Source organism: Alligator sinensis, unplaced genomic scaffold (assembly GCF_000455745.1).
Source record: "Alligator sinensis unplaced genomic scaffold, ASM45574v1 scaffold1295_1, whole genome shotgun sequence".
Taxonomy (NCBI): Eukaryota; Metazoa; Chordata; order Crocodylia; family Alligatoridae; genus Alligator; species Alligator sinensis.
This window is the reverse complement of record NW_005841880.1, coordinates 4,504,664-4,522,131: the sequence shown is the minus strand read 5'-3', so window position 1 is coordinate 4,522,131 and position 17,468 is coordinate 4,504,664. Positions and strand designations below refer to the sequence as shown.

At 41.6% G+C, this 17,468-nt stretch overlaps 1 protein-coding gene across 8 annotated transcripts in view; it reads left to right on the top strand.

Annotated features, from left to right (window-relative positions):
• MLLT1 (MLLT1, super elongation complex subunit) overlaps window positions 1–15,778 on the top strand; it is a 42,568-nt gene extending 26,790 nt beyond the window's left edge. For 4 of the 8 annotated variants that reach the window (XM_025196535.1, XM_025196530.1, XM_025196529.1 and 1 more), the window contains 8 exons: window positions 2,216–2,335; window positions 7,783–7,879; window positions 8,820–8,931; window positions 11,531–11,630; window positions 12,878–12,949; window positions 13,064–13,135; window positions 14,224–14,295; window positions 14,822–15,778. In XM_025196535.1, coding sequence (XP_025052320.1) covers window positions 2,216–2,335; window positions 7,783–7,879; window positions 8,820–8,931; window positions 11,531–11,630; window positions 12,878–12,949; window positions 13,064–13,135; window positions 14,224–14,295; window positions 14,822–14,950 — 774 coding nt within the window. In that variant the 3' untranslated portion in view covers window positions 14,951–15,778. The remainder of the gene's footprint in view (window positions 1–2,215; window positions 2,336–7,782; window positions 7,880–8,819; window positions 8,932–11,530; window positions 11,631–12,877; window positions 12,950–13,063; window positions 13,136–14,223; window positions 14,296–14,821) is intronic. The other 4 variants (XM_025196531.1, XM_025196534.1, XM_025196533.1 and 1 more) reach the window with 4 other exon arrangements.
• Window positions 15,779–17,468: the final 1,690 nt, after the last annotated feature.

Sequence of the window (17,468 nt, the reverse complement as noted above, 5' to 3'; positions counted from 1 at the left end):
CAGGAAAGTTGTAAAGATAAGGCCTCAGTTTCCTGTTCCAACCCACACTAGAAAACCCGCATCTGGATGAGGCTAGTCTCAAAAGAAACTTTCTTCCTGGTTTAGAATGAAATGTAAAATGGATTAGCCTCACTCACTCTTGCAGGACATGTTTGGCCAGAGGGGTGCACAAAACAGTATTTGGCTTGAAGTTTTAACACTTTTTTTTTTTTTTTTTTTTTTTAAGGCCAGTCCTGACTTCACAGCAATGCTATAAAACCAACAGTAAGCCTCGTCAACTGTTGAGCTGGCCCTGGTCTTGATGTTGTCTGTACAACCATTTCATCCCAAATTTTACCCACTTTGGGACTTGGATTGTGCATTTGCTGTGAGCCTAAGGGCTACGCTTAATGGCACCCATACACATGCATCGAGGCTGCACCAACACACTAATTACAATACATTGGAGCAGACTCAGGTAATCGAGTCTGCCAGAGCATGGTAATTAGACTCCAGCGTCACGTGTATTGGCATCCCCATGTTGAAAAATGGTGGTGGAGGTGCTTTAACTGAAGGTCTTTCGATGAGCTTTAGTTAAAACACCCCCACTGCCACTTCTCAGGGCAGGGACGTTGATACGTGTGATGCTCCAGGCGCTTTAATTAGAGCGGCTCCAGAGCTGCTCTAATGAAGTGGGGGGGGGATAGAGGGAGAGGTGACTGGGGGTGGGGAGGGGGGGGGGGGGGGGGGTGTCCCTGGCATGTGTATAAATGCCCAGAGCATCTTCATTTTAAATATCAAGCTGGAGCCATACATTACCCCAGACTGGCCCAATCTATCCTCCACCCTCTGGACACTACACTTCTCTTCAAATGTTACACTTGAATTTCAAGGCACTCTTAAAAATATTCATTGGATATTGGGATTTAGCAGAGGTGACTCAGCCAATATTCTTACTTTAGTCATTTGCAGCTGCAGTTCCACTAGTTAAAACATTGTAAAATTGATTTTATGTCAGTCAAAATGTACTCCTCAGGGAGGGCAGAGCTATGGAAGGACTCTTTATTTAAGTAGGAGTGAAATCCCACTTACATTTTAAGATAAAAGCATTATGTTCTCATCATCCCTTGGATTGTATGCTTTGTATACAGACACAGGAGATAAGATGTGTTTTTAAGATCACGTGTAGCAGTATCACCTAATCTCTTTCATTGCCTTGGAGGAAGGCAGAAGAGACCTCTGGTTTGTCCTCGGGAAATTCAGACTCTTTTGTTTTTTCCTGATAAATAATTTGGGGGACAAGCCTGAAAATCTTTACTTGACTTGAAAGCAGTCCTGGTAAGTTATGTGGTATTGGGTGTTGAATTCCAACATGATTTATCAGTCAAAACATTACCATTTAACTTTTCTAAAATGGTGTAAAATATTAATCTCTGAGGGCTGCAGTTTATAGAAGGTACAGTGTGTTGGCTTCCAGCTCCAGCAGTTCTCAAAGCTGTGGCCACCAAAGTGCATTCAAAGTTGAAGTGAGAGTTGGGACAAAGGCAAGACAGCAATCACACACTAAGGCATGTTGCACAACAAGAATACTGACTTTTTAATGGAATAGAATATTGCTTCTAGCCGTGCTTGGAAGTAGATGCCTTAAAATTCTCACCAGCCACTTGGCCTAATGGTACTTCTTATCACTGATTTAGCACTGAGCAGATAGCCAAAATAACTCTTAATTCCTAGCATATTTATATGTCAAAGTGCAATTCGTAATTCTGCTTATACTCCGATATATTAATTGTCCAAGTGATAGTGATGGCTTCTTATCTTGCTTGGAGTGAATTCTGTTGAAGATACAGAAAGGCTTTTGGCAGTCTCTTCTATAAGATGAAAAATTGAGCTGCTTTTTTTTATGGGCTCTCAAGTGGAAATTAAAGATCAATGTGAGATCTTTCTTGGTTGTACCAGTAGATTTAGCCTTTAACTTTTTTCATTCAGTAAATCAGGGTCTGGCATCCCAGGCACAGCACTTGAAACGTATAATTATGCGAGTTTCTCCATACAACTCAAATCCACCCCTGGGTGTAATTTTCTCGTGATTTGTGATGCTCATGTAAATTGTAGAAATATTGCATATGTGCATGACGTGTCTGGAGTGGTGGAAGAGGGGGGAGATCCATCTGGGTCTACCCCTTCCCCGTTGCCCCAAGACCCAGATCTGTGTAGAGACAATCTCTCCCTCCAGGGGGACTGGGTCCTGTCTGGGTCCACTCCTTACCCCAGCAATGTGGGCTCAGGGAAAGGAGAAACTACCAGGGTGGAGCCAGCCAGAGAGTCAAACCGTCAGGAGCAGCAGCAGCAGCAGGTACCTATGGACCCTGGTGACACCATCAGACCATGCCGTCTCCAACTTTCATTGTGGGCATACTTTCTTTGCTGATTAATTGGCTGCTCCATTCACCTCCTGCTTTCCCCACTCCTAATCATTTTGCTGAAGCCTCTTTCCATCTGTCCTCCATTGTGTTCCTCTTCATCCTTCTCTCGGTCTCTTCAACTTTTAGGTTCTTCATCTAGGTGTCTCCCTTATTCCCTCCACCCTCCCAGATCCTTTGCTTGCTATTAATTTCCTTCCTTTACTTCCCATTCTATCACTTCTCCTTACTACCTCATATGTGAGGAAATCAAAAATAAAATAAACCTAGCCACTTTAAAAGAATTGAAAAATAAAAGGACCAAAATGTCATGGAACCAGTGACATTTCATTTTATTCTGCTTTTGGAATCTGTCCCTTTCTCCTGGTCCTTGCTGTTTAGACTTTGTAATCTTTTTAGGGCAGGGATTCTTTTAATTGTGCGCTGTGCCTAGCACAGTTGTACCCAGATCCTGTTTGGATCCTCTCGGTACTATAGTCAAAGAGTAAGTGATGGTTTGTACCCTGCACTGCCATGATGATGGAACCATAAGAATTATCTACCAATTAAGAATGTTTAAGACTGGTAATATCAATTACTGCCTAGCTCTCTCAGTGTTTTTCTGATGAGCTAAAGTAGTGGCTTTTTCATAAGCCGTCTTTAAAACATATTTTGAGAACAAATATAGCACTAGGAAAACATTGTGCATCTGAACTGTCTTAGAGACTTAGATGAGACTAAGTGCATCAAATATCTTTGCAAAGATGAAGGACAAGATTTTGGCATTTTTTGCATTGAATATAGTCAAACCTGAGAGCTCAGTCAGTTCCTCATAGTTGAATTCCTAATTCTTGTACAGTTTGTAAATTCTGGTTACCTTGCAAGATAAAATGTTATGCTTGAAGCTAATTGCTCTTCAGTGAGCCAATAAACTCAGTGCACTTAGAGAATTATAAGCTCTTAAAGTTAAATGGCTAGTGGTGTTGGCCTGTCTATTAGCTAAATTGGTTTGATATAAAAAAATTCTAAGCTCTGTTAATGGAACTTGTACGTTCCGTGAGCTAAAATATTCACGATCAAGAAATGTATGAGCTCTGTTGAAACGGATGTACCTTACAGGTTCAGATGTCTATATGCGTTATCATATGCAATGCCTATAAGGCTGATTATTCCATGAAAGATTTTTGGCGGTACTATAAGCCACGAGTCTAAGCTTCGGAGTGGGTTAATTACTATGGAAATCACTTTAGCCAATTTTATTATTCTTTTGGGGGACTGCGGTTAAGAACATATGTATAAAAAAGTGAGTGGGATTTTAGTGACTTGTAGAACCTGAAGGCACTTGAAGTGCAATTGTCACTTGACTGATTCAGCACTTTCATCGGAGCGTTCGAAAAGTCCGAATTTCTCTCCTTCTAGTGTTGAACCCTTTTCTGTATGGGAGAGATCCTTTGATTCTGTGTAGACCCATAGCCCCCAGAACAGGGGAGATTTGACGCAAATGTAGATAGACTTCCTGTTTGTTCCCCATAGTCTCAAACTTAGAGGAAAAAGTCTCTACAAGGAGCACTCAGTTCCTGCCAAGTGCAGCTAACCTGTGCTGTCTGCCTGAATTTGCAAAGAGCCTGAAATAACAGGTAATCCAAATTAGAGGGTACAAAATCAGTTTTCTGTGATACTTCAGCTGTTGATGTTGAAGATCACACAGTGTATTACTATTGAAGATGCGTAAGAAAGAAAAGAACACGTGAATAAGAGTTGTATTGGATTTTTTTCTAAAGTTGTCATAAGGAGGCCAGGAAGGGCTAACTGCAGGAGCAGAAGAAATGCAATATTTAGAAAGTGTGTAATCCTTTAGCACATGCCAGGGCTGCATGAGGAAAAGATAAGATGTTGGTTTCATTTTCCTGAAGGGAAGGTTAGCTTTCCATAGTTTAGGAAACTGCTCTAAGCCAAGTAGCCTTTCTGTGAATGTACTTTGGTGCTATATCATTCCTAATAAATGCATGGTGAGAAAAAACTATTCTAGAAGAGGACGCATGAGGAAGGCTGCTTGGATTGGTGAGAAGGGGAGCAGATTTTGGAGGCAGGAAGTGTCAGATGCAGAAGAAGCAAGTCTGTCTAGCTGTTCTGCAAACACAAATATATCACCCAGCTGTTAACCTCAGCCCAACTTTAGATTGTCAGCGCTCATAATGGAATGAGAGGAGGAATTGGTTAATGGAACAGTTTGCATAAAGCTGCTATACATTTGCGGAAGAGAAATACCCAGGAATCTCCATTCACAGATTTTAAGATGAGAAAAGGACCATCACTTGGCCTGACCTCTCATATAGCAGGCTGTAGAACATCTCCTGGTAATCAGAAATATCATCCGAATGCAATTTTTGTATTGAAGACAAGGTATATTTGTATGTCTAAACCTAGTGACTGGATACGTAGGCACTGAATGAGACATGATCATGTGAACCTATCTTAGTGCAGAGAGCCTTCAACGTAGACTAATTACGGGCACAGGAGCAAGATGAAAAGACCTTGCATTTCAGAGAGAACATCTCAGCTACTTGCATATTTCCAGGTGTTTTTACATTCTGTGCAGACTTACGGCAAACAGCACCAGGGTAGGCTGCAAAATACCACTTCACTGAAAGTTGGATGGACCGGTGAGAGCTTGAAACTCCTCTGCTCTGATTGCCAGTCATGAGGTCAATCCTTGGTATTGGCTACTGTATATAGAACGTCTTAAATGGCTGGTACCTCAAAAATGCCTTCTCCCCTGGGACTTGGGGCACTGATTCCTCAGCATAACTGTGTGAGGCCCAAGGCAGCATCATGTTTTATGCCTGTGTTCTTGGGAAATGTTGTAATCTAAGCCACGTAAAGTGCTTGAGTACTGCACTGATGATTGAAAGGAATGGGTAAGGACTTGAAGTGGGAGGCGGGGGGAAAGGAGAATAGTATTTCCTTATCTTTTGCCCTTGTCGTCCTCTGAGATCAGAAAAATTAGGGAACAGCATCTGCTGGTCAGTCGGAGATGAACTAGTTGTGTTGACTCCCTAAGTCAGGAGCGTCAGATATGTGGCCTGTGGGCCCAGCCATCTGGCCCATAAGACCCACACAGGGCACAGTGCAAACCCATGGTGTGGGGCCAGTCCACAGGCCAGCTTGGGCCTGCAGATTCCCTGCCTCTGCACACCTGATGTGGCAGCTAGTTCAACTAGTCTGGGACTCATGCTGCATGAGGTGCAGATCCCAAAGCCAGGACACACCATGCATGGCACAGTCCAGCTAGAGCGGCAGCCACACTGCTCTGCACGTGGTACTTGCTCCAGCCGGTCCAGGACCTGGGGTGCTTGCAGGTGGCGCGTGCAGCACAGGTCCCGGACTGGCTTGAGCAGGCGCCGCACTTGGACAGTGCAGTCCTGAAGTGTGCAGTGGATCAGGTATGCGAGGAGAGTGAGAGGGGGGAAGGAGGGTCTCTGCACCCGATCCAGCCTGCAGACTGAAAAATGTGCCGCACATCCCACTGACAGGGCCAGATGAGTTTGACACCCTTGCCCTAAGCAATATTCAGAAGCAGCGTGTTGATGAGAACTGCCACACCTGCAGGTGGCTGTCAGCTTAATGGGGTTAATCTTCCTGAACCAAATGTGCATATCAGAAACTTTCCAACCCTTGCTGCAGTGTGCCTCTATGGCAAATATTTCCAGTGTTAAAATATTTTCATTGCTGTTCAGGAGGAAGTAAAATACAGTGACATATTATTTAATGCTTGTAGTTCCTGGTTTGGTTTTAGATGCATGCAGGTGTGGTTAATCTTGGTGATAAACTGAAACTGTAAGGTATTTTGAGAGATGGTGCTGTCACTGTCTCCATCTGTTAATGTTTAAATACTGACCTACACAGTACCAAGCTTGCAGTGCTTTGCTGCTTAGTACTGATATTTCCTACTATAACAAAATGGGTCAGTAGGAGACTGCTTTAGTATTCAGCTGGATGAAACAACCAATGGGTTTTTAGAAATAGCCACAGGGAAAAGCTAAATGTTGAATTTCCTGAGGAATTAGAGGCAATGCTGCATTGTTATCATAGTTATCAGGTATGGTTAACAATCTTACTCAGTCCTTATGGTTAACAGTCTTATCCAGTCCTCACCCATCTGCATTGTTATATGGGGAGAAGTATGAATCTAGACATCCATAAGAAATATTTTATGATAATCCTTTCAAGAAATAATTTTAATGGTCCATTCTCTTATTTAAATCAAATGGTTGACTTATCCTTCACTACCCCCTTGTGGTCATTGGCACTCAAGAGCACAAGCATTTTACAGCTATCTGATGCTGTGTTAAATGCAGAAAATCATGTTTTAAACTGACATTTCTGTATAGTACTAATAGTTAAACTTTTTTTCTTATGCATGATTTATATTGTTAACTTCTCTGCCTGGACACTGAAAGCCTGAAGCTGATTTCTCCTGGGCTTAATCTGTTCATTTTCAAGTTCTCAATGTCCAAGCCGCAAGTAATACAGTGTAATAAATAATAGCTGACATTGGCATTAAAATTACACACACACACACTCTCTCTCTCTCTCTCTCTCTCTCTCTCTCTCTCTCTCACTTGATATATATATATATATATAGGTCAAGGCTTGATAGCAACTTCGTAAAATATCTTAAATTAGTGTCAAATAAGCAAATGTTCTGCAAAGCCACTACTGCCAAGCTAAAAGAGCACTCACTGCTATGAAGTTAAAGGAATTACCACCAGGTTAAAATTCAGAAAGTTCTAAATAAGACGTATCCTTAATTTCTAGCTATTTGAGGCCCAAGGAGTTTTACAAATCTATTTTCCATGGTTTGTGCTGGTTGTTTACATTTTGCATTTCACTCATCTTTCACATTTGACAATGAACTTGTTTTATTCAGTTTGAGTTTCAGGTTCTCCTGTGCTATGGTAAACTCTGAGACTGAGTTGAAGTAGAATCCAAGAAAATGGGGGTTGGAAAGGGACTCGGGAGGTCACATCTAGTCCAACCCTCTGCTCAAAGCAGGACCAGCCCCAACTACATCATCCCAGACAAGGCTTGTCAAGCCAGGTCTTAGTACTTGAAGGAGGGTGGGTGGGGAATGGTAGGGGGGATTGATTATCAGAAGCTTGTGTTGCCACTTCCTCACCAGCTCTGGGGAGTACCTAATCCCTCCAATGCCTATACGGTCTTAAAATTCATTGGAATTTCAGCATGTATGCTTTATTAAAAAAAACCCACAACATGTTGAGTACAGCAAATAGTGATGTTGACTGGAATAGTGGTGTTATGATGCTCTTGAGCACTCCCTGGCAATGTCGTCTGGATTTGAAAGGTTAAGATTCTTTTTTCCTTTTTTCCCCTTCTATGGGGGGTGAAGTCTGTCCTGTCCAGTCCCTCCAACTCCAGTTCCAGCTCAGACTCCAGTTCGGACTCAGATTTTGAACCATCTCAGAACCACAGTCAAGGTGGGATATTCTTCAGGTGCATCTAGTATTGTTTTTTGTTTGTTCCGTTTTAAATATATGTTACGACTGTTTCATGCCATTGTGAAAAACAAGCTTTTCCAGGACTCTCTCTGAGGCCAGGGTCCTAGTTTGGTTTTGCAGACAGGAGCTGATATCTGTGTTACTTTACAGCAAAGAAAAAAAAAGTAATGCCTTTGCATTTGTTGCAAAGTTTTTCTCTTCCTCTGGCACTTAGTTGGTGAACTCCTTATATACCCGTAGAGACTTGTCTGTTCTGATCTTAATTTTTTTAAAACTCAATCAATTGTGCTTACAAACTTCCAGTTTATAAATTCATTCAGTTCTGATTAAACTGCAGCCGCACAAGGTGCTGGCTTTCCTCTTCCAATCCCGGTTAATAGAAATAAGACCTGCTGATTGAATTAAATTCATCCCTTGTGCTCTTCCCTTTATTGTATTTCAAAGGCTTTGTTGTGTCCAGCAAGAATGCAAAAAGGTGGAGTATCTACCACTGTGTTCAGTGTATGGCTATATAGTAGGCACTGTGCCGTTACAAATATCATGTTTAGGACCATATTTTAAAAATGGGGCCTTGCATATGTGCAATAAATGTGTCCTTTCTTTTGGTTTTAATGGAAGGGTTGGGGAAAATAGATACACTCCTGAAAATATATGAAATGTTTTAAAGTAAGAATGTCCTTTTCAAGTGAATCTATATTTGGCCTCTCTTTAGTTTTAAGCAAACATGTAGGCCATGTCTCTCTTGCTGTATGTTTGAGTAGGAGTTTAACAACTGTGACACATTTTAAGAAATCATGTCACCTTTGGGTTGCATTAGAGAGAAAGTTTAGATTATAGCTGTCCTGTTGGGATTGAGCTAAATAACATAGCATTTGTGCTAAACATTTGCTTCCTTTTCCTCACTTGCTTCTAACACTAGGCCCATTGCGCTCTATGGTAGAGGATCTGCAATCGGAGGAATCGGATGATGACGACAGCTCTTCTGGGGAAGACACACCTGTCAAACCAAACCCAGTCAGCCGGGATTCCAGGTCATTATAAATCAAGATGGTAGATGCCTAGGCACATCCTTAGTTTGCATGTTTTATAACTTTTTCTGCATCGTAACTTTGTAAGGTGAAGGAACTGCAGTCATGGGGTGTGTATGAAGGCACAAGAGTTAAAGGATCAGATCAAGGACAGGTCCCTGAAGACCTGTGTTGTTCTGGAGGAACATACAATTAAGGAGTATTTAGTGAAGTGAGAGAAGAATTAGATAAGGATTGTGTCATGGAAACCCAAGAAAAGAGGGTTTTGAGGAGTATGACACAGTTGATAGGCTCAAAATTGCCAAAGTTATTTGAGTGGAATGAATATAAAAGAGATGCCCTGTGGGGCTGTATGGCCCTAATTAATTTTTTGTTCGTTAGTCAAATGAAAAATCAGAATTTCATTTCTGTTTGACGTGAACCAAGAAGCTTTTTCATTGGTTAAATGAAAAAAATGGAAAATTCCATTTTGGTCAGTCGAGGGTTTTTCCATTTGGGGGCTTTGATCCCTTTTTTAAAAACAATCTCTGAATTTTGGCAAATGTTAAAAAGGAAATGGAATTCCCAAGCAGAACATTGAAATGCCTTAAAAAAGCAAACAACAGAACCCAGTTAAAAACCCCTTGTTTTGACTTCTGAATTTTTTTCAGGTTTTTTGTGTTGAAACTGTTCTCCAAGGACGATCTGCATTTGGGAACAGTGTTAGTGACCTTGAGACCCCATTTTTCAGCAAATTAGCTATCTCCCCTCTCACTCTCTACCCTGCACACATTCAAGTGTAGTTATTAAAGGATATTTGGCGAGCAGTTTCATTGAAATACAGATGGCAGAGATTGGTTTAAAGGGAAGAGATAGGATAAGGGGTTAAGATGCTTTGAAAATGAAATGGGAGAGGAGACAAAGTATAGGGTTGCATAACTAATTCTGGACGTCACGACAGAATTGTGGTTTCCATTAAAAAGGAAAGGTATGGGTTTTCACAGTTGAGAAGCAAGTCTTTGAAAGATTTACTGAGTGTAACCAGTACGTTCTTGTCTTCCTGGGTTTGTGTAAAGCCTGTCGCATCGTTATCTATATGGCAGTGGTACATAAAAATGTCATTCCTGACCTGTGATCCCACAATGCTAGGCACTGAACAAGCATCAGAAAAGAAACCCGGCCTCAGCCTCCCGTCACTGGAGTGTTGACATCAAAGCTTGACAACACTTCAAAAGTCGGCATTGACTGTTTCACTGATGATTAATTTAGCAGATGGGATGCAGTAGGGGGTAGGAGCTAAGTCTGTAGCAGACTAGGTGTTCGGAAATGGATCAGACAACTAAAGAAGGGGAAAAAAGAGACTTGTGGAAACAAAGGGTGAGAGGAAAAGAGACAGGTGGATGGAGGAGAGAGACAAAAAGTAGAAATATGGTTTGGATCAGAAGCATTTTTTCCATGCAGCATTGCTGAATGTGAAGATAATTAATAGATTATATAGGAGCAGTGGTAAATATTTACTGTAGGAGCACCTGTATGGGAATTGCTTGAGATTTGTAGTCTCATGGGTTTGGATACTCTCATGCACAGCAAAGAGAAGGGTCCTTTCTTTGTGGTGGAATTACAATTTAAACATAGCAGAAACAAATGGTCAATAATTAAGGGGGCATGACAGGTCCAATGATATTCTGTAAGTGCTTTTGAAAAGTCTTCCCCCCCCCCCCCCAAAAACAAAAAATGCTTTTTAAAAACCTCCCCCCCCCCACCACTAAAATAAACCCCCCAAAAAAACCCCAAAATCACCAACTTTACTAAAGACCATATCTGCACCCTGCCTCAAATTTTAATGGAATATGAAGTTCATCCCTGTCTGTTGAAGGAGTTTGACACCTCTGATTCAGAGGTTAGAGAAGTAGCAAGAATGTAAGGATATCTGTTCACACTCTTATTTCAGGCTACCAATATACAGCCAAATGCTAGTGCTCGTTGAGAGTTGATTGACTGTTTCTCCCATGGGATTAAGCCAACAGCTGTTTCCTACTTGAGAATGGAAGTGGTTGGGTTTTGTGCTTATTTCTTCAGATGCCGCCATGGCCAACATCTGGCATCTCATGTTGGTCACTTGAAATCAAGCACTTGCCCCCAGGCAGTAGCTGTAGGTTTTGAATGGGGTCCTATATCCGCTACAGAATTCACTTCTTTGCTTTAGTTTCTGCTGTTATTACTTCCACACTGTTCCCACTGAGATGTGCTTTTCTAAATTTAATTTCTTCAACAGTCTGTATTTTAAATACAATTGAAATTTGTGGTGGTGCATCTGCAGGGTCATCACCTTAAGTGGGAATTTCAGAATCTTCCTCGTCATTCATTACAAAGTGGGTTACATTGCTTGTATACAACCATTGAACTTCTCTGTGGAAGCACATGCAATAATAAGATGTAATTTGGAACATTTGGCTTGTAATTTGGAGTGTACTGAAACCATGTTTTCTTGGGATTCTCTTCCATCCAATTAAGAGCTCTTTTAATTCATATATTTCACTTTCTTAATTAACCAAAAGCAAATTGTAGATTTGTTTTGCATTAACTGGTGATGTTGATTCTGTGCTGTTCTTTTTTTTTTCAGACTGAGCCTTAGCGACAGCGACAGTGATAACAGTGCTGATTCCTGCCTGCCAAGTCGAGAACCCCCTCCCAGTCAGAAGCTGCCCCCAGCTAATAATAAGGTATTTGTAATGTGGGTATCAACGCAATGGTCCATTGTTGGTTTTGGCCTGGATCTGCAGAAGCTAAGTGGTCGAGGTTCTCACTGAATGCCTTGGGAGCTTTGCTTGTGGAAGAACTGGAGGGTTATGCCCACAGAGCTGATTTTTACTTCGAGGAACACCATCCACTTAATCTAGTCACTTTGAGTTTCTGTTGCTGTGATTGCCTGTGGACGCCCTGCAAATGTCAGTGGCTCGGCAGTCCAGATAACGTGCTGTTCACAGAGAGATCTTACAATATACAATGTAAGCAAACTAGAATCTGTAAATAATTTGTTAGTGCAGCCTTTTAACTGCAGCAATCTGAGGTTACTTGTAGCAGGACCTGAAAAAGTATTTCAAGGTGAGTGATGCATTGGCCAGGATCTCTTTAACAGAATATAATATGGCTTCTTGGAAGTCATTCATGCTCTGAGAATTACGGTGACAATGGAGAGTAAAAAATATTGTCAGGTACCCAGAAATGTCAGTCACACATTTGGACTGAAAATTGCCTTGCTTCCTCTTCGGCATTTAGAAGAGCACCTTGTATTTGAAGCATCTTGCCAGCAGAATGGCAAGAAATCTAATAGAATTTGTAAAAGAGCGGTAAACTAATTTTCATGCCCTTATCAATGAATCTCTGGCACTGTACTACAGATTTTATATGATAACTAAAGAAGACTGTTTATAGTTAGCTGTAGGGTTTCATATCAAGATGAGAAGGAAACTTTCAGTGTTCCATTAGGAACATGATGCATGGAAAGCGTAGTCTAAAAGCCAGAAACAACTTGTAAGTGATATCCTAATTATTGTAGTTAGTGAGAAGACCCAACCCAAACTAGTGAAAACAAAGTGCTAGAAAACCTACTCTGAAGAACAATTTGGCACTGCTTCTAGGAACAGATTATCATAATCTTTCAGTCATCTCTCTTAATGTAACTTTTTTTGACAGGCATCTTGATGATCAGGAATTAAATTGGTTTGTGCTGGTTTGCAGGTACCAGGGGCATTATTCATCAAGGGCTTTAAACTTTTTCTTATTACATGGTTCACTTCTTTATCCAAAACTGAAAGATGCTGCAGTAAACTGTAGAGCTGCTGAGGTTACAGATCACCCTTTTGTTCAAATCGAGCAAGGCAGAAAGTGTTTTGTATTTTTCCAGTGCATAATGATGGAGAAATGTTTCCTTTTCCCCTCTTGCCTCCACTGCCCTCAATTCCTGCAGCATTGTTCTGTCCATGGTGCCATGGACTACTGGATGCAGCTCACTGCAGAGCTCCTCTTCTCCACTGTCCAGGTCAGCCAGAGGATTTCCTTCCATGGGCTGCCATGCACCCAAACCATTAAAGTTTCATCTTGCCTGAACTATTTTTGGTCACAAACCACTATGTGTGTGTTTGTTGTTCTTCAGGCATCTGGAAGAAAGAGTCCAGAATCCTGCAACAAGCCAGAAAAGATCCTGAAGAAGGGAACATATGACAAGGTAATTTGTTCATGCAGCGAGGAATTGCGGGAACATTTTTCATTAAAACAAGTGCTTGGATTGAGTTCTTGTCCATTCAGATTGGAACAGTTTGAGCTCAAACACAGAGATGCTAATGTCAGAAAAATGTTGACTTGGGAAAATGAAGTTCTTTCTGGTAAAGAAATGAATCCCATATCCTTTCTACCTTCAGCCTTTCGGAGAAAATCATGTGGGTTTGTCTGTTCTTTTGAAGGCACTTGTTGTCAGAGGTGCTCGGAGGGTGACTTTATTAACAAGATCTGTTTTGATCTTTACCAGAATGCTTCAGAATTGCAGTTCGTTTACTTTACTCTGCTGTGCTGAGCTTTGCACTCTCCGCTGAAAGCTCTGTTTATCTCGGTGGAAGTCCCTTTTTTCTCTCCTCGAGGGCAACTTTAAAAGTGTGTGTTTTTAAACAAAAAGCTCATTTCGGCTGGCTGATGTTCATCTGCCAAGTTGTTCTCTGCCCTGATCCTTCCATGGAGAATTTTTTTTAAATTGAAATTATTAATTAATACCTTTGTTACAGAGCCCAGTAGCTAGGATTGCTAAGAATCACAAGAGGGGGCTGTCAGATCAGACTGCAAACCATTTTCTTTTCTGCTTTGTGCCAGCCAGTTTGGATGAATCTGAAGTTGTGAGTTTGGCAGCAGGCTAGTAGGGGCTCAGATATTAGTACAAAAACATTCTCAGTCCAGAGAAGTGTGTGTTCTGGGAGTGACACTTCTCCCCAGGTGAAGTTTCAGGTTGTTGCACTGTAGTTTCTCTTGAATCCTTCCTTTGCGTTGTCATTATCTCCCAGAGGAGGAGCTCAGGTTTGCAGATATGCGCATGAAAAATGTGGAGGCAGCCTTACTGGCAAAGAATCTGCCTTCTGGGAGCCCTAGTGTGTCCTAGCAGTTGGGTCTAATTCTTTACAAATATATAAATATTAAAAAATTAAATTTGGGAGATGATCTTGGGCATCTGAAACTTTCTGTCCTCACAGAGGAAATGACATTTTGCCAGCAATGATGGAAATGCATCAAGTTTGTCGTTTTTTATTTCTCTTTATCCATCTTCCTTAGGCTTATACTGACGAATTGGTGGAGCTTCACAGACGGCTGATGGCGCTACGTGAGCGCAATGTGCTGCAACAGGTAGATATCCCTGTCAGTTTTGTGATGGGTTGCTGTTTGTTTCCTTGTGGCTTAGCTGGCATCTAGAATCTAAATCAGACCCCTAACCTTTGAGGGGAACCTGCAATTTCAGTTGCAGTATACAGTAAGGCAGTAACTTCTGCTGATTTTAAATAGGAAGAATCCAGGAATGCAGCAAGTGAGCACATTTATTTTTTTTTAAAAAAAGGGTTAAAATGCAGGTTCCAGGACCCTTTTTACCTTGTCTGATTTAGAGCCATACTTTACTTGAGTTCCTCTGAGTCCCCAGAAAAGAGGTAACTACTTTGGGATGTTTTAGAAGGGAAGTGGTGTGTCCATGCCTCTTTCAGACTGAACAAATCAATATGTGTATTTGTAGCTGGGCCCTTTCCTCATCAAAAGGGAACCTTTAAAATTCGTTTGGTTCATAAGGGCAAGAGAAGGGGGTTCAGTGGCTCACAACCATCCTTTCCAGTGCTTTGGTCTGCCTGAACTGAACTAGTCTAACATCTCCTCTCTCCTCCAGATTGTAAATCTCATTGAGGAAACCGGGCATTTTAATGTTACCAACACAACTTTTGACTTTGACCTTTTCTCCTTGGATGAAACGACCGTCCGTAAGCTGCAGAGTTACTTGGAAGCAGTGGCAACATGACGCTTAGTCTTGGAAATGGGCTGCTTTTGAAACCAGAAATCCCATCTCTTGGTACCAGGAAATAAACCCATGGAACTAGGCCTTCTTACTCTCTTGATTCACCCGAAGCACTGCCTTAGAGAACAGCCATGCTCTATGAATGCACAGCCAGCTGCACTTTCTTGTAGTCTTCAAACAAGTACCCATATCGCTGTCTGTCCTCCCTAGCTTCATAAGTACGCTTGGGCACAGGTACCAAGTAGCGCAAGAGACGTGCTGCTCCCAGCTGCACAAAGTGACTTTTTTGGTTTCACTTCAAGAAACTGTGTTTAAGAACACATTTCCAGGTGTCTCTGAGATCCGAAGAAATTTGGACGGTGGTTTCTTCACTAAATCTAGGGACCAGCCTGCTGGCAGAGAGGCTCAAGCGAGTCAGGTTTCCCCCAGCTCTGTGGAGAATTGTTCATGCTGTGTAGACAAGATTGGCTTTTACAAAGCTAGCCGTATGACTTACGACAGAAGGCTTCCCAAGGGGTCCTGTTGGTCTATTGCAGAGGAAGTGGAGAGATGCCGCTTTGGATCACTTGCAAGCTCTGTAGTGGTTTGGTACAAAGTATTGTCTCTAACTTGGTTCCTGATCCCTACAAGGTATCGTTCCATATGCAGAGAGTACAGGGCCTTATTCTGTGTTTCAGCTTCCTGGAGAGACAGTTTGTGCTCTTTGAAGAGGCTCCCGAATCTGCTGTCTCCCACTGGGGTTTTGAGACCTCTTGTTTATTGATCCAAGCTCCTAAACAAAGTCTCACTCCTTTCAGTCTGCTTTAACTGTAATGGGACTACAAAACTGTAAGCTGTATATTTTATATATATATATATTATATATATATGTATGTACTGTATGTATAAGAAGGGCCTAGTTGGGTCTTAAGATTTTAAGGGTGTGTTTTTCTGTTATGTTTTTTTTTAACGGCCATGGCAGGGGAGGGGACTTACTAAGATTTGACTTGTTTGTTTGTTAAAATGCCTCTTGTGGACAATTTTTAGCAGATGAAAGCTAAACAGCAATCTTCAAAGCATTTTGTGCTCTGATGGGACTTATCTGTCTTTCATTTTTTTCAGTGTTTGAATAACTTTGCCAAAATAAGTCATTGGTTTTTGTTCTATGTTCTCAAGGATGAATTTTCCTACAGTGGCCCCTATAATAGTGGCTGTATTCTGGGGGAAACCAAAACAAGGGAGTGTTTTATCTTGGGACATGCTTGTACAAAAAAAATGTAAAGATTTTGCCTGCGCAAAAAAGGGCAGGAAATAGAAAACACTAATCCAGAATATTTTATGTTCCTAGTGAAACTAGTATTAACTTCCAAATGCTGTCTGTGTGTTAACAGGGAGCAGAGGAGGTCCCACAACTATAATCAAAACTGTGTTAAACTCTTATCTGCTAAATTCAGTATTTTAAGAGAGAATGATTTTGCTTTTCCAATGAATATTTAAGCTTTTGCCAAATGTAAATAGGCTGCTGGCATAGCACTGCAAAGGAAGCTACCGGTCAGAATAACCCTACACAAACAAATGGACTTTCCAGCTCTTTTTGAAGTCTCTTGTGGGACCTCATTGAGGTATGAAATACGGTTTGAGAGCTCCCTCGATGTGCTGTCCCACCGGTCAGCGTTGAATTCCAGTCCCTTGTTTTGGATTACCCCTTTCTTTATCATGGAAATGTTGCAACTAATCGATTGAAGTGGCAATACGATGATAAGGTTGTTTGAGTTGGGTCATGTTGACCTGATTCCCGTTGATTTTTTTTTGTCTGTTTGTACCATCTTTCACATGTCTTTCTATAAACACCAAACTCATGCCAGGCCTGTGCCCTGTCATGTTGACAGTGATTTTTTTAGCTGTTTTTTTTTTTTTTTTTTCTTTCCTGATGGACAATTCCAAGCCTGGATCGAAACCCTGCTCAAGAACGCACTTCAGCAAGGTTGAGGATTGCTGGAAAAGGAGGGAGCTGCAGTACCATCTCAAGCTCTGCAACTGCATATGGCTTAGCTGGAGGAAGTCACGCCACAATATGCAACAGATTTAGCTTCTTAACTCTGCAGATCCTTTGTGCTGTTTAGGGCTTAGTGAGTATGTTTAAGCTCTAGAAGTAGTATTTGTTCAGACTTTGATGGAGGGAGTGAGTTTTGTCATGTTGCATAATATAAAAACAAAACAAAAAGAAACCCCCCAAGACAAATTTCTTAGGTATGTGAAGAGGTATTCGAAACCCCGGTATTGCCTCGATCCAGATCCTCCAGGGAAGGGAATGTGACGGGTGAAGCCTTTACCTCCCCAGAGCAGTAATAGCATCAGTGTCGACTGATTGGCATGTGTGGAAGGTCCCTGGATCTTTCACCACCTCTCTTCTCCCTAGATTACTTGCCTCTGTTTCTTCCATATCACCTAAATCCGCTTCATCCATAGCACCCACACGTTCAGTATTTTGTCCTGGAAGTATAAGTGGCTTCTAAAGCTACAGCACAAGGGACCAGAGACG